The following is a 25,428-nucleotide window of genomic DNA, read 5'->3' on the forward strand; positions in this document are numbered from 1 at the left end:
TTGCACTAAAATTAAACTAGTCAAAATTGTACCATCTACAGTCGTACTACTCAGCCATTAATTCATCAGTCAAATGATCTAATATATTAACCCTTACCAAAAAAAAATCCCATGTGACTTTATCAAATGCAAAATCAATTTTTACATGTGAAATGTATCTTGCATGGGATAAATCACACCTGAAGCCCATTTGACACGTGGAAAAATTCACAGGTACATGCGGTTGTTGGACATTTCATTTGTGATGCGTAAAATGTGACATCCAGTGAAAAGAACATTTCAAACATTTTAAATAAATGAGGGCTATTATGTGTATTGCGTGTAAAATAGCATTTCATATGTCATGAATTCACTCGCTCTGTGGGAAATATTTGGTTTTAAGACAAGTCAGATGTTGAATTTTAGATATAATTCATGTGTCACATGTCCCAAAGCCACATACTGCTGTAGGTGAATTTGTTTTGAACATTTAGATACATTATATACATATTTCTTTATCAATAATGTCAAAAATGATCTCATTGAACACATTCAGATGTGACTTCCTGAAGTCACGGGCAGCTCACACGCTAAATCAAAGACATTTGCATGGCCATTACTACCTCCGTGCCTTCTGGAAACAACATTACTTCTGTTTTGCATTTGTTCCCGTCTCTGGCCGTACCTATGCATGAAACTGTCACGGGAGAATTATTATTAGACCGAGAGTTATTTTCAGCCTGGGCCATTTTTCTACTTCATCATGTGGACTGATAATGTCCAAGATGTCTTCACTTACCATGTTAATTAGTCTGTTGGAGAGTTCCAGTGCGCACAAACAAGTCAAACTCCAAACAGCAAACTGTGATGAGAATAAGTATCCGATCTGAAAATCACAACGAATCAAACAGAAAGATGATGAAACATCACTGGTAGTGTTTGTCTTTCTCAGAGTGTAGCAACATGATGATTATCAATAAAACAATTCAATCCAGTATGTATTTTATGTATACAATAGATAGTGTCTTGTGTGTGTCTAATGTACACATACTGTATAATATGTATAAAACATAATACAAACATAAACAAAAACATAACTTATTATTTCTGGAAATATTTCTTTGCACAGATATTTGCACAATACACAAATCATTTATAGGGCCTACGGTATTGTAATGTACATAATGTATAAAACTAACATACTGTACATGTGACACGTGAATTTCCTGAAGTAAAGTGAAAAATAAAGTCTTAATTAATAAGAATATGTATCAGTCAGTGAACTCAAGGCCGGCTTTTCTGCTTTTAGTGGATTTTGTATTAAGAAAATTAAAGAGCGATCAACAAAAGTGCATAAATACACATTAATGACCACATCTGTCCTAATGTTTTTAAACAGCACCCACCTCAGCAGTTTCTGATCATTTTTCTCCTCCGTCTCCAAACTCCCTGACTGCTGTTCTCTGCTATCTGGTCCAAATATATATTAATACATGTGCGTCATGAGTGTGTATATGTGTGTGTTCTTTAAGGTGTTTGTGTGTAAGCGAGAACAGGTGAGAGTAGCACTGGGGGTTCTTTGCACGTTGCAAAACGAATGCATATTTTATGCGACTTTTTCCACTAAATTGCAGCAGGCAAATGTATTTTTCCCATTATTGCTCTGCAGGGAGATCAGAGCGCAAACACATCAGCAGGGCGGGTTCTTGCTGAAATAATAAAACACTTTCAGCACTCTTGTATCAAGAAGTTTGTTCAGTTTATCATATGAGCTGCATGAACTAATATCTGTAGAGATCACGCCACCAAAACACACACAAACACACGCATTTACAATTGAGAGTAATTACTGTCACATGTATTACTTCATTTACAACACAGTAACATCATTATACTACAACTTTCTTGATTATCACAAAGATAGCGTTGCAATTTAGGGATTTAAAAATTTTTTATTTCCAAATAAACAGACAAAAACATCCATTGATGAGTCCATTAATATGAACATCTGGCAGGATTGAGATGACTTATAAACAAAGACCGGTGTGTATTCAAATCGTATTGTTCAGAGCACTGTATGTGAACATACATGGTTGTGTTATTTTAGTCTTTCTGTGGCTGCAGTTTGGTGGAGCTGGCAGGACGGGGAAAATATTTGTCTTCCATGTCATCTTCTATGTTCTTCTATGAGTGCTGTTCAATTCTGTTTGTAGGCGAAGCTGTGCAGGGTCCTGTTTCTGGTCAGGGTGGTAGCAACAAGGCAACCAGAGCTGCAAATTAACCCGCCTTCTCCTACAGTGCATGCTGGGAGATGTAGGTCCGCCAGTGTATCTGCAAAGGGGAGCCATTTTAGTTACTGCTACTAATACTAGTGCTTTCACAGCTACTACTAACACCACCATTACTACCTCTGTGACTGCTGCAAATACATAATACTCCCTAGTAACTAAAACTGCAACGATTAGTCGTTTAATCAATAAGTCGATCGACAGAAAATTAACAGGCAACTACTTTGATAATTGAATGATAATATTTGGAATTTTTAAAGCAAAAATCGAAAACATTCCCTGATTTGATGCTGTTCTTTGTTAAACACGACAGTGAACTTAATAGTTTTGGATTTGGGGCTGTTGGATGGACAAAACAAGACATTTGAAGATGTCACCGTGAACTGTGCTAATGGGCATTTTTTACTATTTTCTGCCATTTTATAGGCGAAAATATAATCGTCAGATTAATCGATAATAAATATAATCATTAGTAGCAACCAAACACTCATAACCACATCAAATACCCTATCAGCACCATAGCAAGCACCAAAGCCTAAGCAACCACCCAGAACACCTTAGTAACCACATAGCAACATCCTATTAACACCTTGAACACCCTATCAACAGCTACCAGAGCCGCAAACCCAGAACAACATTATAAACACTTTATAACCACCTACTAATACCCTAGCAACCACCTAAAAAAGCCTAGTAAACACCATGGCAACCACCTTCCAACACCCTAACAAAAGCCTAGCAACTACTCCAACACCATAAACAACAACCAACACCAAGGCCATACCTGTGATGACTAGGATTTCCATTCTGAGTTATTAAATTAGTGAGATTTTCCCAGTGGATTATAATTACATTAGCATAGCATTAGCATGCAAATACACAAATAACTGAAATTCTCACAAAAAGGATCCAAATTGCATCCCAATTCTTGAGAAATACAACCATTTTTGGACACAATAATCACTCAGGAAAATCCAGGTGGGATTGATAAATGTTCAGAACATATTATCTGCTCCGAATTTCTTGTATTTAGTCATATCAAAACAATCTCACTCCACTACAACCTACTGTAATCTGATATAACAAACTGTCCATGGGTCCGATACAGTGCAATATAATGTAATCCAATGTTTATCTTTACCCACTATTATAACAGCAACATGACAGCTTTCCTGCCCTTTGTAGATACAGCAGAGGTAACACCAAACTGCTGGGCAGAGTAAACCAGAATGCAGAAGCCTTCACCACACAGCTGACACTGGGGCTCAGCAGTACCAAGGTGTCCAGAGCATAGGAAACAAGGAACCCTACAAACCACAACCACAGCACTCCCATTATGGCCAAAATGGTGACGAACACCCTTTGCTTGGATAGGTCAGCTCGCTCCTTGTCCTTCCCCCCTTCACCTGGCCCTGGACGAATCAGAACACGGAGAACAGAAATGCTGCAGAAAGACATGACAACTAAAGAGAAGACCAAAGGGCTGAAAAATAGGACGGTGGGTGAAGTGGGATAGTGCAGACTTATTGTGCCGGTCCATACGAAGCACAGCAGCCAAGCACAACCAATGCTGATGTTTCTGATCCTGACCCCACGCACATTTCTCAGCCCCAGGTAGGTGACGGGGTGAACAACAGCCAGGTATCGCTCCACGCAGGTCAGGAGGTGAAAGAAGTTCTCTCCACAGAAATTGATGAAAGAAAGGCAGTACCCCGCTATCACCATCTGTGGGAGATCAACTGAGGAGCCGCAAAAGAAGAAGGCTGACCCCAAGCCCCCGATCAGCTCTATGGCAGCCATGTGGTAGGTGAAGATGTCAGAGTGGCTAGTCGTAGTGAAGGAGTGCTGCCGCCGCCATCGTTGGTGACCCAGATAGAGGATGAGGATGGAGAGAGGGATGAGGAGGAAGGCTTTGGTGACGATGAAGGCAGAGCCGATTAAAAAGCTAACATTAGAGCTGGAGCAATTGAGGGGTACCGAACCAAGGGAGGAGTTGGAGGGGGACGAGGAGTTGAGTGACATATCTACTGTTTGTAGATGGAGGCCTGAGGAGGACGGAGAAGAAAAGGAACTGTGCTGTAAAACAACCTCTGAAAAGTTGGCATCAAACAAAACCAGTGACTCAACACCTCGTTTGGTAGCTACACTGGAGATCATGAGCTGCTGGGCAACAACAAAAACAACTGATTGAATTTGTTAAACCCTTAACACTGACCCCCTTTTGGGAGTGCTCTGCCTAAATTAAAAATTTACAAATTAAATATTTTTGATCTTTAGACCCTCGTGATGAATTTGAACAATTTGAAATTACTTTTTGTGTTGGACTGCCAGACTGCTTTGAAAGTATGAAGACAGTAACATTCATGGAAAAGGAGGCATTTTGGCAAGAGAGTCTACAGCCATGCAAGCGGCACTGTGAGGCACAGCTTTGAGCTGTCAGCATGCTAACATGCTCGCAGTGACAATACTAACATGCCGATGTTTAGCATAAACCAAAGTATTGGACAAATTAAAGTTGTGATCTGATGATGGCATTAGATGAATGGATCACCAAAGTTATTACAAATCATCCTGAGGGGGGGCAAGAATGTCTGTACTAAATTTGGTGACAAACAATCCAGTGGTTATTGAGACAATTCACTAAATTACAAAAATGTCAACCTAATGGTGCCATTACAGAAAAAGTAATACGATCAGCAAAGTCAGTAGGATTCGTCCACTGGGGACCATGGATTTATGTACAAAATTTAATGGCAACCCATCCAATAGCTGTTGAGATATTTCAGACTGGACCAAACTGGTGGACCGACCGACCGGCATTGCCATCCCTAGAGCCGCTAGCATGGCTAAAAGCATTAACTGAAAATCATTAGGTTATCAATGAACACCCACCTTGTTAGCAGTGTTTGTTGGTGATCGTCCTTCTCCTGTATCTCCAATCTCACTGACTGCTGTTCACTGGTTCCTGGTCCGAATATACATTAATAAATTTGTGTGTGGGTTATTAATGATGTTCATGTGTCAGAGTGACGGATGGAAGCAGGAGGTGTTTTGCATGTTTTAAAACAAATTCATGATGACTCTAGACTGTAAATCACAGAAGGCAAATGTTCTTTTCAAATTATTCTTCTAGAGAACAGAGTCATCTGCAGAACAGCACCACTGGATGTGATGTAGTATTTTTTTAAGGATACTTCAGCAAGCCTTAGGTCGAAAAACAAAAAACGAAATTGTTATTGTAATTCAGTATTAGTCAAATATAATTTAAAACTGAGCATTGTTTTTTTATATATATATATATATCCATACCTTTAGCTATGCTGCATTTCCATTAAAGCTGCACTTTCAATATTTTTATATGAACAATGCAACAGAAATTATATTGCTATACAATAGCATCTTTCAGTTCATATTTATGGTTTTACGGACCACAACTTTACTGTTTTGGTTGAATCTCACTGCTCTTAACAACCATTTTCATCAGTCAAACTCTGATAAACTGACTATACACTGCCTAGAACCAAACAGCAGACAGACAACATTAGACGAGCTGGTAAAGAAAGTGGAACCAGATATTTTTCTCAGGAGTTGGTGGAGACCAAACCAGAACTAAAAGGCGATGAAAACATAAACACATTTGGTTATAGTTAGGAAAAGATTGTGTTTTTGTTAAAATAATTAAATGTGTCTCATCTTATGATACAAGTCAGCGTTACTTTTTAAATGATAAACCAAGATTACAGTCGTAGAAAAGGTTTCAGTCGTAGTCATCTGGACACTGTTTTCAGAATCAAGACGTTTCGGCTCCCATCCGGAAGTCATTCTCAATTGTGAAAAAATGGGACGGGAACTAGAAATTTAAGCTACTCTGTGTCACATAAGCCCCGCCCTCAGGGAGGAGTCCACCCGAGTATCTGCTGATTAGCTAGTTTCACCTGAAACTGACCTAATTGTTTCCATAAGATTACAGTCTTTCCCTAATTGGAATTACTTTACCAAAAAAAATTACTTGCTAATGCGAAATAGTATATGAATGTAATGTTTAGCCATTAGCAAAGCTAGCGGCGTGGCTCTAGGGATGGCAATTCGCAGTTCCCCAGAAGATAAATCCCAATGACTTGGTGATCTTCTGACTTTTCATCTAGCGCCACCAGCTGATCACAGTTTAACTTTACAAAATTCGGTACAGACATTCATTGTTCCTAGCCAATGAATCCTAACAATTTCCTGACTCTAATCTAGCAACACTGTCAAGTAAAAATGTAATTTGTCCAATACTTTATGACCAAATACCTTTAAAACGAATGACATTCCCATCAGCCTCAGCTGTATTAAGTGCTAATTACCAAATGTTAGCATGCTAACATGCTAAACTAAGATAGTGAACATGGCAAACATCACCTGTTAAACATCAGCATGTTAGCATTGTCACCATGACCATGTTAGCATGTTGACTTTCATTTGAATTTTACAATTTAGATTACCATCATTTCACTCTGTGACATGTTTAGCCTAGCTTAGCACATGGACTGGAAGCAGGGGGAAACCGGCTAGCCAACATCTGGCTAACATCAGCTATTTGTTTTTCTGCAATGCTTCAAAGCTGCTTTCACGGCACACCTTTTAATCAGACAACAAATCACAACAATCAAAGACAACACAATCAATGAAAACATTTTTTTTCAGTTTATTTCACAACATGTGAGAAAGAGCTGGCTGTTAGCTGTGGGATTAAAACAGATGGAATATAATACACTTTATACATCCCTAAAGAGGTAAAGAAATAATTCCAGAAGTGTTGAGAAAAAATAATTAAATTCAGTTATTTCTTCTTCAGCTACAGTTTCGGTATGCGAAGTAGCTGGTGTTGACTTTAACTGCTTCAGAACAGCATTTTTTCTTTCTGTAAAATCAAAATTTTTAAAGGATATCCTCAATGTTACTCAACATGGAAACACGAGTCTCTGTGATAATGTGACAATACCATATGTTTATGTCATGACCATCAGTTTTTATTTTTTATTCAACTTTGTTTTTGAGATAAACAGTTTTTCCTGTAAGTTTGGTACGGTGGATGGGTCTAAATGCTACGATACCATGAGCCTCACCTGCCATTGCTATGGAGAAGAAGCCACTCAGAGGTGTGAATCAGAACGTTTAATGGTTACTGAATTGATCCCAAACTGATCCAGAATCTGAAAGTGAACTGATTTAAACTGCTGAATGTTTTATCAAAGTGTAATCTGTAGCTGGAAGCAAAAGCATTAGCATTAGCATTAACAGAAGTATAAACTCCGTGATTGGGAATTGTATTTGACTTCTCTATTGTAGTTTAAGGTCCACAGGCTTGTACCTTTGACTTTTCATTAAAGAACCAAATAATTTCTAACACATTTGTTCATATTTAGAACTGAAATACTAAACTACTAAACCAGGAGCGTTTCATACCCATTCAAGCATTGAAGTGCTCCAACTGTCAGTCACCTAACATTGTCTATAGTCAAGTTTCCATCTAAATGTAACGCAAATTTTAACCAAATTTCCAGAAAATCGCCAAAAGACAATGCAAATTAATACGTGTTTCTGTCTAAATATTAGGAGTCGGGCATCGACATAAACAGTTGAAGCTAAAGAAGAGAGTGCAACAAGATGTCGTCATTAAAAGAGCTCCAGTCAAAGCTCAAATGATGGAAAACCATGTGGAAATATGACATTTCTGTTAGTTTCATGTATTAATGTGATGAAGGTTACAGCCTCCTCATTGCTCCACACAGATCTGAAGTTCTCAGCTTTTCCACAGCCAAGCATGAAAACTTTTTTGCAGTATTTTTTGTCTATTCCACTCACGTTTTTTTCACCTCAAATTGAAAATGTGCATAAAAACAGGTGAATGAAAATGCACGTCATGAGAAAATGAAGAAGACTTTTACTACAGAATGATGCCCAACATACTGGAACTCCTCACACTTCGCAACTCTATAAAAGATTAAAATTGTAAAAACAACAACTAATAAAGATAAATCTTAATTTACGCTACTCTTTTATATAAGTTAGTTTGAATTAATTTAATCTAAGCTCATTTGTGCAGCTCTAACCCAATTCTCGAGTTGACACAGTGTTTACAGCTGGTAGCTTTCCTGCCCGGTGTAGAAACAGCAGAGGTAACACCAGACTGCTGGGCAGACTGAACCAGGCTGCAGACGACCCCACTAAACAAACATCACTGGAGCTTAACGCTGAAAAAATATACATTGCAGTGAAAACCAGGGAGCTCAAGAACCTCAACAACAGAGCTCCCATTATTGCCATGATGGTGAGGAAAGCCCTCTGCTTTGGTTGGTCAACCCGCTCCCTGTTCCCGCCCACTTCCCCTGGCACTGGACGAATCAGAACACAGAGAACAGAAAGGCTGCAGAAAGAGACGACGATGGAGGAGAAGAGCAAGAGCAAGATATTTAAGATGGTGTTGAAGTTAACGATGATCTTTGTTAGACCCAGTGATCCAACGCAAAGCAGCCAAACACACCCAATGCTGATGTTTCTGATTTTGATCCCACCCGCCTGTTTCAGCCCCAAGTAGGTGACGGGGTGAACAACAGCCAGGTAACGCTCCACACAGGTGAGGAGGTGAAACAGAGACTGTCCAGGTGAGATGATGGTGTAAACTTCCAACCCCATTTTCATTACACTTTGTAGATTAGTGTAGGCGCCATAACAGTAGACGCAAGACCCCAAGACACCGGTCAGCTCCAGGAAAACCATGTTAAAGGTGAAGATGTCAGAGTGGCTCATCATCGCTGCCGTGGCAACAGAGCGCTGTTTCCTCCATCGTTGGTAGCCCACGTAGAGGACGAGGATGAAGAGAGGGAGGAGGAGGATGTTGATGATGAAGAGGGCTGTAAAGACGGAAATGCACACTCTGGAGTTGTGGTATTCATCAAGTGGAGGGTGGAGGGAGGAGTTGGAGGACGAATTTACTGACATGTCTGTATGGATGACTGGATGGATAGATATAGAAGAAGAAAGAGAGAGAGACCAACTTAACTTTAACTTTGTTAAAGAGCGATTTAACACACTGTTTAGTTTGAACATGCCCCCTTCACATGCATTCAAACTTAGACCCCCTCCACACCTGTCAGATCACTCTAACGTTCCCTCTGACTGGCTACTTCGGACGCATTTCCTGCCGTGTTAATGCCAGACTTCATTGAACTGTTGTTACATAAGCAACATTTTAATGTCCATACTGGTTGCATAAAATTCTGCATCACACCAAGTTTATAACGGTGAAATTGTCTCGGCAAAATCAACTAATTTGTATTAAATGGCTGTGATCAGTGGATACGCTTGCAGTAAATCCATGCAAATCTTTCACATCAAGTTCAACTTTGGTGAACTTTGTCACGTGAATGTGCGCCGTTGACCAATAGCAAGCCATCTTGACAGTGCTCACCTTTGAGGGAACGGAGAGCTGGAAAGTCCAAAATGGAGGAAGCTGTCATGTCAGCTGTGTTACGCCACACCCTGCTCTGCCGAAGTACAAACTGCCCGACAAAAGGGGCATCGCTTATAGACCGTTATGAGACAGGAGTTAATGGTACAAATGCGTCTCTTGAACATAAAAAGGCAGAACAAGAACTTTTCTCAGTTGCTTTTGTGATTCCAGCACAAGATCTGGAGTGTTGAAGAAACCAAGAGACAAACAAAACTGATTATTAACCTAATGCCAGATAAGTGCAACAGCATGACATGACATTATTCTACGATGCGACACTGTTATTTCGTGACCTTAAAATGCTTTCTATACTTTTTCCTGCACTTTTTGAGTTACTACACTTGGAGGGCATCGAGGATATTAAGTGAACATCGAACTGAAAGATACCCTAGAAAAATAACAGTTATCTAAAGAGGTGGTCTTGTGTCTTTTAAATAAACATTATTATAGGTATACTAGGATCCCACCCTCCTGGATAACTATCGCCCAATCTCCAAACTGCCTTTTATTTTCGAAGATTCTTGAAAAACTTGTATCTAAGCAGCTTCTTGCTGCTGTGGAAAACAATAATACCTTTGAAAAGTTCCAATCTGGCTTTCGTCAGCACCACAGCACTGAGACAGCCCTTCTCAAAGTCACTAATGACCTTTTAATGAATGCCAACGCAGGCATGTGTTCAGTTCTTGTGCTGCTGGACTTAAGTGCTGCCTTTGACACAATTGATCAAGGCATTCTTTTAGATAGACTGAGGCACTGGGTGGGCATATCTGGCTCTGCACTAGACTGGTTCTCATCTTATCTGTCCAATAGGAAATTCTGTGTCAGCATTAATAACTTCATGTCATCCTTCTCCCATATCAAGTACGGTGTGCCTCAAGGTTCAATTCTGGGACCAATACTGTTCTCCTTATACATGCTTCCCTTGGGTGATGTAATCCTCAGACATGGTATTTCTTTTCTTTGCTATGCGGATGACACACAGTTGTACCTCCCTGTCAAGCCCACTGACCTTAGTACGCTGAGTTCTCTGCAGGACTGCCTGTCTGACATAAAAAATTGGATGTCGATAAAATTTCTTCAGCTCAACTCAAATAATACGATCTATTTTAAATCTTAGTGATGCAGAAACTGTTGTGCATGCTTTTATCTCCTCACGCCTTGATTATTGTAACAGCCTGTTCACTTGTCTTAATTTAAAAACTTTGACACGACTGCAGACTGTACAGGACTCAGCTGCTCGGCTGTAAACCAGGACCAAGAGGTACGATCACATCACACCGGTTTCAGCCTCTTTACATTGGCTCCCTGTTGGTTTCAGGATTGATTTTAAGATCTTGTTGATTACTTTTAAGGCTCTTCATGGCTCCAGATTACATTTTAGACCTTGTAATCCCTTATGAACCTTCACGTAGTTTGAGATCTTCGGGTCTTCTGTCTGTTCCTGAGTCCAGGATGGAAACTAAGGGGGACAGAGCTTTTGCCATCAGGGCCCCGAGGCTCTGGAACAACTTGCCCAAAGACATTAGTTGGTCTGAGTCAGTGTCTTCGTTTAAGTCTCTTCTCAAAACACATTTTTATCGGAAAGCAGATCCTGATTTTACCTGAACTGGCTGTTTATTTTATTGTTTATTTTATTGCTTTTGTGTATTTTATTTCTTTATATTTCATCATTCACTGTGGTTAAGTTACACCAAAGTGTTGTTTGGTCAGGAGAAAGTATTTGGTAATAATCATAGAACATCGTGCATTTTCCTGTTGTTATTTTACGAATCTAAATTAATAAACTAAGTGAAAAACTTATCAAATCACACTCACCTCGTCAACGTTTTTTGTTTCGTCCTTTGCTTGCGTCTCCAAAATCACTGACTACTGATAACTGCTATGTGGTCCAAATGTTTGTGTGTGTGTGTTGTATAATGTGTCAGAATGACAGACGGCATCAGGACTGTGGAGTTTTTTTTATATATTGCAAAACAAACAACTGATTGCGTGACTCCGGACTAATAATCATAGCAGGCAAATTTCTTCATGGCATTAATCAACAAGAGCAGGGTCATTTGAATACTGGCACCACGAGTACCGATTCAGTGTTACGCTCAAGCTAATGGCTTTTTGAAGCATCTCAAATCACTAAGCTACTCCATAAGGTCTCAGAGTCATGATAATCTGGTTTACATATGAAAAGCTGTTGCAAACATGGCAGAGGGATGTACCGGTGCTCTATGCAACTTCAGATCTTCTTCTTCAGTATCGAAGCTGTAATTGTTGTCTTTTTCATGGTTACAGTGCAAACAGGAACTGCGAGTGGCCAAAGCAGCAAGACATTATACAGAATTGGCCAAATGGAAACAAACAAAACACGAAGGTGTAGATAGTTTTAAAATGATAGTTAAACATTTTGGGAAACAAACTTGCTTTCTTGCCAACAGTTGGATGAGAAGATTGATAACTCTCTCATGTCTGTACGCTAAGTATGAAGCTACCACCAGCAGCTGGCTAACCTAGCTTAGCACAAAGACTGGAAACAGCTAGCCTGGCTCTGTCCAAAGGTAACAAAATCCATCTACCAGCACCTCTAAAGCTCCCTGATTAAGCCAACTGGCTGCAGGCTGTAGCTTCATATTTAGTGTGCGGACATGCGAGTGGTATGAAGTGTCTCATCTAAGTCTCTACAAGAATGCAAATAAGAGTCAGGGTCATCATGAAACACCTGTCCTCCAGACTGCTGTCTGCGATGTGATAAAAATAACACAACTATGTACACACTAGCTCTTGGTCTGCAGCAGTATTTCATTTGAATAAACACCAGTCTGTGTTTGCAGGTCATTTGAATTCTATTAAACCTAATGGACCGAAGCGTAACTACTGGTATGGAAATATCTTAACGCCACTTTGATTCAGATACTTCAATGCTTAATGTGTTAATAATACTATGACTCCTGCATTAGGAAGGCAGACAATAACTCTTTTCTGTAATAGTCCTAAAAATGGAGCCTATTGTTTTGTGTGTTGTGAAGTTGAACCGAATAGGAACACAACATTTGGTACATATTGAGGGAAGCCAAACCAAGTAGAGCTTTAAAAGTAATCAATAGAATATTCAAATGAATTTAAAACGAATAGGGAGCCATTGCCATCCAGCCAGAACTGGAGGGAGATGTTGTCTGCCTGGTAAAGATTCACCGCCAACCAAACAGTATACTTATGCTCTGTTTTTCAGCACGTTCTCAACATTACCACTTGAAATACATCCAAATGGCTACAGGGGAGTGTCTACTGTCTACTGTCTATACTGTGCTGCCATTTCAGCATGAAAAGTCTTCAGATGTATCAGTATCAGTTACATCATTGTAATAATGGCATTTCCAGGTCAGACTATACGACAGTTTAGTCAGTTTAGAGAAACTGTCTTTCTTTAAGTACATATGACAGTCTTCAGTACGCTCTTCGGTAACTCACAAGCACACACACGATAAAAATCCCAGGTTTATTTTCTGAGACACGAGAGCAGATTTCGGCAAGAATTCCTGGGAAATACTGAGACCTCAATTCCCGGCACACAAAACCCCTGTGAGTGCTGCGATTTGGCAGATGGCCCTGCGCCCTGAGGAAGAATAAGGTGAAAAGAGAATTTGCCTGCTCTGATTTACAATACGCAGTCATAAAATCCTTTATTTGTTTTGTTAGATGCAAAACAACCCGCAGTCCTGCTGCTGTCTGTCACTCCGACATGTGAGCACCACGAACAACACTCAGATATTAACAGACAGTATGTGTGAACCAGAAATCAGTGAACAGCAGTGAGTGAATCTGGAGACAAAGCAGAGGGAAAAAAGAGGTGGGTGTCCTTTAATAACGTCATTGTTCTCATATTTTTAAAATAACACTGGCCTTATGCCTCATTTTTATTAATATAACCAAACACTCTGTGTTTATAAAAATGATTTTAATTGGTGGTGTTTTTGGCTGAAGTTGGACACAAACAAAAGACCATCTTGTTGTTTTGAGTAAAACTGCACATACTCGACCAACTTCAGTCGACTTTCGGGATTTTTTTCACAGGTGATTTTTTATTAATTGCTTTTCTAACAGAATGTGTTCCAGCAGAAGATTGTTCATATTTTGGGCTTTTGAAGGTCACCACACAAAGTACACACAATACTGTTGTATCAAGGACAAAGTTTTGATAACGCTTTGAATTACTACAACTCTGTGGAAAGTTTGTTTTGTTATATACATTTTTGTGATCTCAAGAAGGACCTTCATCAAAACATAATTTTTTATTTGATTCTATAACATCTTTTGAAATTTTTCCAAAAAATGTTCTTAAAGTGTTTCTAGCAGCGTGGCTCTGTGGATGGCGATGTTGTTTTGTTTATGATTACCAGACAGTGACTCCTGATGACTTGGTAAATTACATCTTTAATTCTAGCCACCATCAAAGTCCAATACTTTGGTTTATGACTAAATACTTGCAAAACTAATGACATTCCCATCAGCCTCAGCTCTACTTTATGTTCACTGCCAATTAGCGAGCTCCCGCCATGAGTGCTGGATGTGGAAATAAGCAACTGTTTGCTGACAAGCTCACCATATCAACTTTAAAAAGGTAATAAAATAACATGTCAGTGTTGTGTCTGCAGATTGTTTTCGCTGCCCCGAAGAGGCCAAAAAATCAGTAAATGCAGGTAAGTTATAAAAAAGAAAGACACCTGAGAACATTGTTGTGCTGTAGTGTCATTTTGAAATAAAGGTGAATGGTGAATTTTTCTCTTTACACCTTTATTTCCGTCCCTCTGTCTCCACCTCAGGCCACCATCCAAGCAGATATGTCAGTCAACTCCTCCAACTCCTCCCTCTATCTTCTATTCTACCACTGCTTTGACTCCAGAACTGCCGTTTTCATATACACTACTTATTTAAACATCAAAATCCTCCTCGGCCTCCCTCTCTCCATCCTCATCTTCTACCTGGGTCACCGACAGTGGCGGCGGCAGAGCTCCACCACGAGGACGAGCCACTCCGACGTCTTCACCTATCACTTGGCTGCCATTGAGCTGACTACTGTTGTTGCGTTCATCTTCTTCTTTTGTGGCAGCTACACTGATCTCCCAGTGATGAAGAAAGTAGGGTTCTATGTTGGTAACATGGGTTTTCCTGGAGAGATGTTCTTTCACCTCCTGACCTGTGTGGAGCGTTACCTGGCTGTTGTTCACCCCGTCACCTACCTGGGCCTGAGACAGTCAGGTGGAGTCAGGATCAGAAACATTAGTGTTGTGTGTGTTTGGCTGCTGTGCTTTGGATGGACTGGTGTATTAGCTTTGTACGACCCTCATTTTCCCAGCATCCCATTTTCCTGCATCTTGGTCTTCACCTTATTTGTTGTCTCCCCCTGCAGCCTTTCTGTTCTCTGTGTTCTGATTCGTCCAGGGCCAGGGAAAGTGGGCGGAGGTGAAGAGCGGGTTGACCAATCAAAGCAGAGGGCTTTCCACACAGTCGTGGCCATAACGGGAGTGCTGTGGTTGTGGTTTGTGGGGCTCCTTGTGTGTGTCGCTCTGGAGGCGTCGTTGCTGTTGAGTTACAGTGATGGATGTGTGGTGGCGGTATCTGCAATCTGGTTGAATCTGCCCAGCAGTTTGGTGTTACCGCTGCTGTTTCTACACCGGGCCGGGAAACGGCTGTGTTGTCGTTACAGCAGTGATTAATTAGACAAGAGTAAATTTGACTGGATAATTTACTATATCAGAGCTGCACACAGTAAACTAGAACACGAGGCTGCAGTAGAGTAGATTAAATTTGATATCATTCAATAAAACAAGAGACAGAAACAGGACGTCATTTGCACGTTTATCAACCCGACCAGGATCGCAGATTTTTGTTGACTTGTTGAGTCAGATTGTAATTTTGAGCATCTTGGCTCAAAATATCAAATACAGTTTGAGAGCTCTTTTGTGTTAAATTACAACAAATGGTAGTAATGCTTAATGATCACATGAAGTATTGTGGCAGCAATAATAATAGTATTGGTAGCAGTAGTAATATTTGTAAATAATAATAATATTAGGATTAGTAGCAGCAGTGATATTATTGCTAATGTAACTTTTTTTCTGTCCTACTGGGGAGCACTCTGTCAAAACAATGGATAACAAAATGATTAAAATAGTCCAGGTCTGAGTCCTGGGGGGTGGAGGTGAGCCGCTGTTCCTCCTCTGCAATCGGGCCGTGTCCGGGAGCCGACTCCCCCCTGTGGATCATGGATCAGTCTCTACAGCCATCTGAAGACCCACAAGCAGACGACCCAACGGAGAGGACAGTCGCACTCGCCTCGAGGGAGCACCGATGATGGTGTGTGTGTGTGTGTGTGTGTGTGTGTGTAGGGAAAGGTTGTGGTGAAATCAAGTTTACACACCTCTAGCTTTGAAGTTGTTTGTGTGTGCGCGTGTGTGTTCATTTGCTGGAAAGCACAACAGCGTGACACATTGAACAACAGGAAGCTTGAAGGGACAGTTAACCCCAAAATCAAAAATACATATTTTTTGAATATAATGGGACTATATGGCACTTGGCTTGTGCTGCTCAAAGCACCAAAATATTTGGAAGAACTATCAGTACTAAGGAAATAGTTCCTACATGAAACTGCTCACAACAATCTGTGGATCATCTTGAGTAACCGGGTCAGGATTTCTGGAAAGAGACGTTGCTGTTGAGTTTTATGTAAAATGTATTTTTTGGCGCTTTGAGCTCCACAAGCTGAGCGCCATCTAGTAGTTGGGCATTTACAACAGTGATTAAAGTGTTGACTGTAATGACTGTAAAGATGTCCCAGTCTGTTTGATTCTGCCACAGCTTCACAACCCACGTGGTCTCAACCAGTAACTGAAGTTTCTCAAACTCCAGACCTTCCTGAGCCGCTGACAAAACTGCGGGATGTGGATTGAAATGTGGATTCAGAGTTAATAACTCTTTACAAGAACCTCCTCACAGACATACTTGAAGGGTAGAAATCCTTTAAGTATGTCTTGAAAAAGATGACACTGACTGATCTATTGAGAGATATATAAGATCTTCAAATGTAGAGGTCGAGCTAAAATTGCAATTGTGAGAAACTTTGGTACAAAATATGGTCCAAACTGCACAATTTGATTTTAATACGCACCTTTTTGTTTGTCATTTGGAAGTTTTTTGGAATTCATTTTAATGTTTAGGAATGTTTAAAATGGGAATCATAAACTTGTGTGTGCACTAATCAATGACATTGTAGTATAGTGATATTATTGTATTCAAATGAAGAAATAAATATTAGAATAATTATTCTCAGTTGTAATGGTGTGTGTTTGAATATGCTTTGGTTGTATACAGATCTGTCACAAACTGATGCAGGAAAGATTAGCATGATATTTAAATAGTGGTGCTGCTGACTCTGACCTCCTTGTGGAACAAAAAAAATCTGAAAAATAAATTTGCCTGCTGTAATTTACCGTAAAAAGTATTATAAAGTATGAATTGGTTTTGTAACATGCAAAAAACCTCACAGACTTGCTCTCACCTGTTTTTCACACACAGTCCTAAACATAAAGCACACACATACCATAGATAAGTAAGCTATATGTGCACCAGATACCAGTGAACAGCAGTCAGAGTTTGACGACGCAGAAAGACAATCTGTTAAGGTGGGTGTTTTTTAATTGAAATAAACTAAATTAATTTAATATGTATTCATTTACTTTGAGACTATTTTTCTCTGCTTTGAATGTAAAATGTAAATTCATATAACATCCACATGACTGTTTATGATGGAAAAGCAGACAGACAAACCTGAGTTCAATGTCAAGTTGATATTTTAGGATTTGAGTCTCTTTGCTGGCGTCATTTCCAGGATGAGTATTTTTATGTTTCTTTACGTTTTAATTTCTAATTAAGTAGTAATAAAAAATTGTGAGTTCTTAAAGAACTTTCTAAAAATGATTTATTTAAAACGAACATTGCGGAACTGAGATTAAGGTTAAGGTCCTGGGTTGGTGTGGGAACCTGGATATATAAAAGGATGTCATCTGCATAAAAACATACGTTGCAGCACTGATTTGGAAGAATAATGTCATTTATGTAAAATGTAAATAGTAATGGACCAAGAATAGACCCCTGCGGCACCCCATTACTGACGGCCAGAGGGCTAACTTCAGCACGATCAGTACCAGCACCATTTGGCGTGTTAATATTTGCTAATATTTGCTGATTAGCGCTAAACAAAAAGTACAGAGGCTGAAGGGAGCATAATTCATTTTGCAGGTTTCACAAACCAAAGTACTGGGAAAAATTCAATTTTGGCCTGATGGTTGCGCTAGATCAGCAAAGTTATTATGCATCAACCTCTGGGGACAATGATTGAACAGAATTTCATGGAAATCCATCCAAACGTTTGTAAGATATTTCAGTCCGGACCAAAGTGGTGGATTGACCGGCCAACATTGCATCCCTAGAACCACGTCGCACAATAAAGCCAAACCTAATTAGTCATATGTGATACTATTGAAGGTAAATGTCAAGCTTAAAGTGTATGTTTCATACTGTTAAGATCTGGAAAATGAACTAATCCCACTTTGCACTGATTATCAGACTGACTGCATTTTAGATCGTCTTGGACAACAAAATATTTCCACTCTGTTCTTGTGAGAAACTCCGGTGGGAAGTGTGGTCTAAAACTGGAGTCACAGATGTGACGAAAAGACAGCCATGCACACACAGACAGACAGGTGTGCTGAGCTAAATGACAGGATTTGGTTTGAATACACACCTCTTTGTTTATGAGTCATTTGAGTCCTGTCAAATGCTCATCGTAATGGACTGATTAAATGAACTATAGTTAAAGATTGATACATTGTTGACACCAATGTAAATTCAGCTGTTAATGACTGCTTTTCTTAGACTTTTATTTAAAGTTTGGACATTCATTTTAGTGTTTAGGAAACTTTTGAGATGTATAAGATTATGAACTTATGTGGGCAGTAATCAGTAATGTTGCAGTATGATGTATATTACACTATAGTGTAGTGCAATATTATAGAATAATGATGTATGACATCACTGTATTTAAATGAAGGAATAAATGTCATTATAACTTACTCTGTGTGACTGTGTTTTCGTTGTACAATCTCTATATAGATCTCTATATAGATCATGCAGCGCAGAGATGATTGGCATATTCAAATAGTGGCACTGCTGACTTTGCAATCTGACCTCCCCTGTGGCACAATGATGCGAAAAATGCATTTGCATGTTGTAATTTACCGTAAAATTTCATAAAATCTGAATTGCAAAAAAAACCACAGTCCTGCTCTCACCTGTTCTTCACACACACAAATATCATAATCAACACACACACCTACCTTAATCACAGATAAGTATTAAGCTATATGTGCGTCAGATACCAGTGAACAGCAGTCAGAGAGTTTGGAGATGCAGGAGAAGGACGATCAGAAAGACAATCTGCTAAGGTGGGTGTTCTTTGATAAAAAATAATGTAATTAATATAATTATGTATTAATTTACTTAAGATGTTTCATCTTTTAATGTAAAATGTAATTTTATGTAAAATCCACTTTACTGTTTATGACTGAAAAGCACAAGAGACAAACCTGAGTTCAATGTCATGTTGATATACTTTGTTGATGTTATTTCCAGGATGAGTTTTATGAATTAATATTATTGATAACTTGTGCTTTCTTTGTTCTTACACATTAAAATGCATGTTAATTCCTTTTTACGTTTCTTTATGTTTTAATTTTTAAATAGGTATTACTTGAGAAACCATTAATTTAATTTAATTAAAACTTGTGAGTTCTTAAAGAACTTTCTAAAGAAATTTTTTGATTCGTGTCTGAGATCTACCGTTAAATAATTTGTGTTAACTGAAGACTAGTTATAAATCATTGCATGTCAATCTGTTAAATCACAATCGACATAAAAGTCGATAGTGTGATTGACCTGATTTGTTTCTGAACTTAAATCACTGAGACTCTGAGAGGAAACCATCTTGTCTTGAGTCTCTACTCCAGAAAACAAACGGAGATAGCGGTTAACCTGAACATCCAGTTGCACAGACATGAACCTGAACCAGGCCCACTATCACTAGTTTTAGTTCAGGGAAGCTTTTTGTTTTTGAAATTTCCGATGAAATTGAATCAACTCTTGATGATTAATGAGCAACCTTTTCTGAGCGAGAGTATCTATTTGATTTTAACATTCTATCTCTCTTCATCTCTCTGCCTCTCCTCCTCTTCAGGCCTCCATGTATATAAACATGTCAGTCAACTCCTCTTCCTTTGATGATTTCCCTGTTCCTCCTCACTTCTCCAACTCCTCCCTCCATCCTCTCTTGAGCAAATGCTTCAGCTCCAGAATGAACACCTACGTCTTCTATGCTTTCTCCGTCACCAACCTCTTCCTCCTCCCTCTCCTCATCCTCGTCTTCTACCTGGGATACCAACAGTGGAGGAAACAGCGCTACATTGCCACGGCTGCAGCAAGTCACTCTGACCTCTTCACCTATCACTCCATCGCCATGCAGTTGAATGAATTCCTGGGGTTAACCTTCTTCTTTTGTGGTAGATACATCAATCTCCCCGCAGATGACGTCAGTAGGGCTCTGCGTCTGGTGCGTCACCTCCATCGGACAGGCTCTGTTTCACCTGCTGACCTGTGTGGAGCACTACCTGGCTGTTGTTTACCCCATCACCTACCTGGACCTGAGACAGGCGGGTGGGGTCAGGATCAGAAACATCAGCATTGGATGTGTCTGGTTACTGAGCTTTGGATGGATGGCTTTATATTATTTCAGCAGCAATGAGTTTAACTTGAGCTTGTATTTCTTCAGCATGGTTTTCTTCTTAATTGTCATATCTTTTTGCAGCATTTCGGTTCTCTGCACTCTCAAGCGCCCACGGCCGGGGGAAGTGGGTGGCAACAGGGAGCGGGTTGATCAATCAAAGCAAAGGGCTTTTCACACCATCATGGCTATAATGGTAGTGCTATTGTTTAGGTTTGGGGGGAATCTGCTTTGCACTATATTGTACGCTTCATCTATGCTTAGTAACATCTGTGTGGGGTTGTTGTCTGTATTCTGTTTTGATCCGCCTAGCAGATTTGTGTTACCTCTGCTGTTTCTACACCGGGCAGGAAAATTACAATGTTGTAAACAAAAGTCTCAATCAGGATGACGGTAGGATTACATGTGAGAGTATCATAGTATACATTCTCAAATAAAAGCAGAGTTTAAATATTTCAAAATAAGTCAAATAACTGTTTTAAATTTTGCGGTTAAATGTTGAATTTGACTTTTGAATGAGAGTTAGCAAGACTGATTTGGGTACCATTTAAAGTTGGGTAACACTTTATATTAGGGTACACATATTCACCATTAACTAGTTGCTTATTATCATGCATAACAGTGGCATGTTGGTGCTTTATTAATCATTATAAAGCACTTAATGCCTTATTCTGCATGACCATATTCTACAACGACTAGGCCATTAACTAAGAGTGTTCCCTCAATAACCTCCTAATTACTGCTTATTGATAGTAAGTAAGGAAGTTGTTGTACATGAATTACGATCTTAATATGCTTTGCTCAGTATGGGTCTTATAAGGCGGTAGTACCACAAGAATAGTCAGTCTCCTTATTAACACTTAATACATATGGTCTATTCTAATGTAACAAAAACAAAAACTACAAATGTTAATAGTGTCCAAATAAGTCTAAATCATGTCTTTCTAACTCAGAATATGTTCCCCCATTCTAAAGTGAGGTCTTGCTCATAACTAATTCACTAGTAGTTTAACCCACACAGATTCCTTATTCTAAAGTTGCCTCCTCTTCACACTAAATCCATTATTCTCTACTTGCACAATGTAGTGTGACGTATATCCGTTTCTGAACGTGTCACCTCCAACCTGAATTCAAAAATCAGTATGATTAAGAAGGGATATCTGGAAATCATCAACGACAGACTGAAGAGTAAGATCCTGGGTTGGTGTGGGAACCTGGATATATAAAAGGATGTCATCTGCATAAAAACGTATGTTGCAGCACTGATTTGGAAGAATAATGTCATTTATGTATAATGTAAATAGTAATGGACCAAGAATAGACCCCTGCGGCACCCCATTACTGACGGCCAGTGGGCTAACTTCAGCACAATCAGTACCAGCACCATTTGGCATGTTATCATGCTAATATTTGCTGATTAGCACTAAACAAAAAGTACAGTTGAAGCTGATGGTAATATCATTCATTTTGCAGGTATTGGTTCATAAACCATAATACCAGATAACTTAAAATTTTGGCCTGATGGTTGTGCTAGATCAGCAAAGTTATTATGCATCAACCTCTGGGGACAATGATTGAACAGAATTTCGTGGAAATCCATCCAAAAGATTGTAAGATCAGTCAGTCCGGACCAAAGTGGTAGACTGACCGGCCAACATTGCATCCCTAGAACCACGTCGCACAATAAAGCCAGACGTAATGAGTCATATGTGATACTATTGAAGGTAAATGTCAAGCTTAAAGTGTATGTTTAATACTGTTAAGATCTGGAAAATGAACTAATCCCACTTTGCACTGATTATCAGACTGACTGCATTTTAGATCGTCTTGGACAACAAAATATTTCCACTCTGTTCTTGTGAGAAACTCCGTGGGAAGTGTGGTCCAAAACTGGAGTCACAGATGTGATGAAAACACAGCCATGCACACACAGACAGACAGGTGTGCTGAGCTAAATGACAGGATTTGGTTTGAATACACACCTCTTTGTTTATGAGTCATTTGAGTCCTGTCAAATGCTCATCGTAATGGACTGATTAAATGAACTATAGTTAAAGATTGATACATTGTTGACACCAATGTAAATTCAGCTGTTAATGACTGCTTTTCTTAGACTTTTATTTAAAGTTTGGACATTCATTTTAGTGTTTAGGAAACTTTTGAGATGTATAAGATTATGAACTTATGTGGGCAGTAATCAGTAATGTTGCAGTATGATGTATATTACACTATAGTGTAGTGCAATATTATAGAATAATGATGTATGACATCACTGTATTTAAATGAAGGAATAAATGTCATTATAACTTACTCTGTGTGACTGTGTTTTCGTTGTACAATCTCTATACAGATCTCTATATAGATCATGCAGCGCAGAGATGATTGGCATATTCAAATAGTGGCACTGCTGACTTTGCAATCTGACCTCCCCTGTGGCACAATGATGCGAAAAATGCATTTGCATGTTGTAATTTACCGTAAAATTTCATAAAATCTGAATTGCAAAAAAAACCACAGTCCTGCTCTCACCTGTTCTTCACACACACAAATATCATAATCAACACACACACCTACCTTGATCACAGATAAGTATTAAGCTATATGTGCGTCAGATACCAGTGAACAGCAGTCAGAGAGTTTGGAGATGCAGGAGAAGGACGATCAGAAAGACAATCTGCTAAGGTGGGTGTTCTTTGATAAAAATAATGTAATTAATATAATTATGTATTAATTTACTTAAGATGTTTCATCTTTTAATGTAAAATGTAATTTTATGTAAAATCCACTTTACTGTTTATGACTGAAAAGCACAAGAGACAAACCTGAGTTCAATGTCATGTTGATATACTTTGTTGATGTTATTTCCAGGATGAGTTTTATGAATTAATATTATTGATAACTTGTGCTTTCTTTGTTCTTACACATTAAAATGCATGTTAATTCCTTTTCGTTTCTTTATGTTTTAATTTTTAAATAGGTATTACTTGAGAAAACATTAATTTAATTTAATTAAAACTTGTGAGTTCTTAAAGAACTTTCTAAAGAAATTTTTTGATTCGTGTCTGAGATCTACCGTTAAATAATTTGTGTTAACTGAAGACTAGTTATAAATCATTGCATGTCAATCTGTTAAATCACAATCGACATAAAAGTCGATAGTGTGATTGACCTGATTTGTTTCTGAACTTAAATCACTGAGACTCTGAGAGGAAACCATCTTGTCTTGAGTCTCTACTCCAGAAAACAAACGGAGATAGCGGTTAACCTGAACATCCAGCTGCACAGACATGAACCTGAACCAGGCCCACTATCACTAGTTTTAGTTCAGGGAAGCTTTTTGTTTTTGAAATTTCCGATGAAATTGAATCAACTCTTGATGATTACTGAGTAACCTTTTCTGAGCGAGAGTATCTATTTGATTTTAACATTCTGTCTCTCTTCATCTCTCTGCCTCTCCTCCTCTTCAGGCCTCCATGTATATAAACATGTCAGTCAACTCCTCTTCCTTTGATGATTTCCCTGTTCCTCCTCACTTCTCCAACTCCTCCCTCCATCCTCTCTTGAGCAAATGCTTCAGTTCCAGAATGAACACCTACGTCTTCTATGCTTTCTCCGTCACCAACCTCTTCCTCCTCCCTCTCCTCATCCTCGTCTTCTACCTGGGATACCAACAGTGGAGGAAACAGCGCTACATTGCCACGGCTGCAGCAAGTCACTCTGACCTCTTCACCTATCACTCCATCGCCATGCAGTTGAATGAATTCCTGGGGTTAACCTTCTTCTTTTGTGGTAGATACATCAATCTCCCGCAGATGACGTCAGTAGGGCTCTGCGTCTGGTGCGTCACCTCCATCGGACAGGCTCTGTTTCACCTGCTGACCTGTGTGGAGCACTACCTGGCTGTTGTTTACCCCATCACCTACCTGGACCTGAGACAGGCGGGTGGGGTCAGGATCAGAAACATCAGCATTGGATGTGTCTGGTTACTGAGCTTTGGATGGATGGCTTTATATTATTTCAGCAGCAATGAGTTTAACTTGAGCTTGTATTTCTTCAGCATGGTTTTCTTCTTTATTGTCATCTCTTTTTGCAGCATTTCGGTTCTCTGCACTCTCAAGCGCCCACGGCCAGGGGAAGTGGGTGGCAACAGGGAGCGGGTTGATCAATCAAAGCAAAGGGCTTTCCTCACCATCATGGCTATAATGGTAGTGCTATTGTTTAGGTTTGGGGGGAATCTGCTTTGCACTATATTGTACGCTTCATCTATGCTTAGTAACATCTGTGTGGGGTTGTTGTCTGTATTCTGTTTTGATCCGCCTAGCAGATTTGTGTTACCTCTGCTGTTTCTACACCGGGCAGGAAAATTACAATGTTGTAAACAAAAGTCTCAATCAGGATGACGGTAGGATTACATGTGAGAGTATCATAGTATACATTCTCAAATAAAAGCAGAGTTTAAATATTTCAAAATAAGTCAAATAACTGTTTTAAATTTTGTGGTTAAATGTTGAATTTGACTTTTGAATGAGAGTTAGCAAGACTGATTTATGGTACCATTTAAAGTTGGGTAACACTTTATATTAGGGTACACATATTCACCATTAACTAGTTGCTTATTATCATGCATAACAGTGGCATGTTGGTGCTTTATTAATCATTATAAAGCACTTAATGCCTTATTCTGCATGACCATATTCTACAACGACTAGGCCATTAACTAAGAGTGTTCCCTCAATAACCTCCTAATTACTGCTTATTGATAGTAAGTAAGGAAGTTGTTGTACATGAATTACGATCTTAATATGCTTTGCTCAGTATGGGTCTTATAAGGCGGTAGTACCACA

The 25,428-nt window shown here is 39.2% G+C and overlaps 2 protein-coding genes across 4 annotated transcripts in view; one reads left to right on the forward strand and one right to left on the reverse strand.

The window, feature by feature from the left end:
• Window positions 1-1,996: 1,996 nt before the first annotated feature.
• LOC122870239 overlaps window positions 1,997-25,428 on the reverse strand; it is a 34,630-nt gene continuing 11,198 nt past the window's right edge. The window contains exons 1-2 of one of the 3 annotated variants that reach the window (XM_044184301.1): window positions 3,867-4,453; window positions 1,997-2,310 (exon numbers count right to left, since the gene is read on the reverse strand). In XM_044184301.1, the coding sequence (XP_044040236.1) occupies window positions 2,272-2,310; window positions 3,867-4,424 (597 nt within the window). In that variant the 5' untranslated portion in view covers window positions 4,425-4,453 and the 3' untranslated portion in view covers window positions 1,997-2,271. Of the gene's footprint in view, window positions 2,311-3,242; window positions 4,454-5,159; window positions 5,400-25,428 lie in introns of those variants that run through there. The other 2 variants (XM_044184299.1, XM_044184300.1) reach the window with 2 other exon arrangements.
• Window positions 13,159-17,032, forward strand: LOC122870237. The gene is made up of 3 exons (XM_044184293.1): window positions 13,159-13,600; window positions 14,406-14,450; window positions 14,574-17,032. The coding sequence occupies exons 2-3, from the start codon at window positions 14,445-14,447 to the stop codon at window positions 15,465-15,467; spliced, it is 900 nt and encodes a 299-aa protein (XP_044040228.1). The 5' UTR covers window positions 13,159-13,600; window positions 14,406-14,444; the 3' UTR covers window positions 15,468-17,032.

This window comes from Siniperca chuatsi, linkage group LG22 (genome assembly GCF_020085105.1).
Source record: "Siniperca chuatsi isolate FFG_IHB_CAS linkage group LG22, ASM2008510v1, whole genome shotgun sequence".
Classification (NCBI taxonomy): domain Eukaryota; kingdom Metazoa; phylum Chordata; class Actinopteri; order Centrarchiformes; family Sinipercidae; genus Siniperca; species Siniperca chuatsi.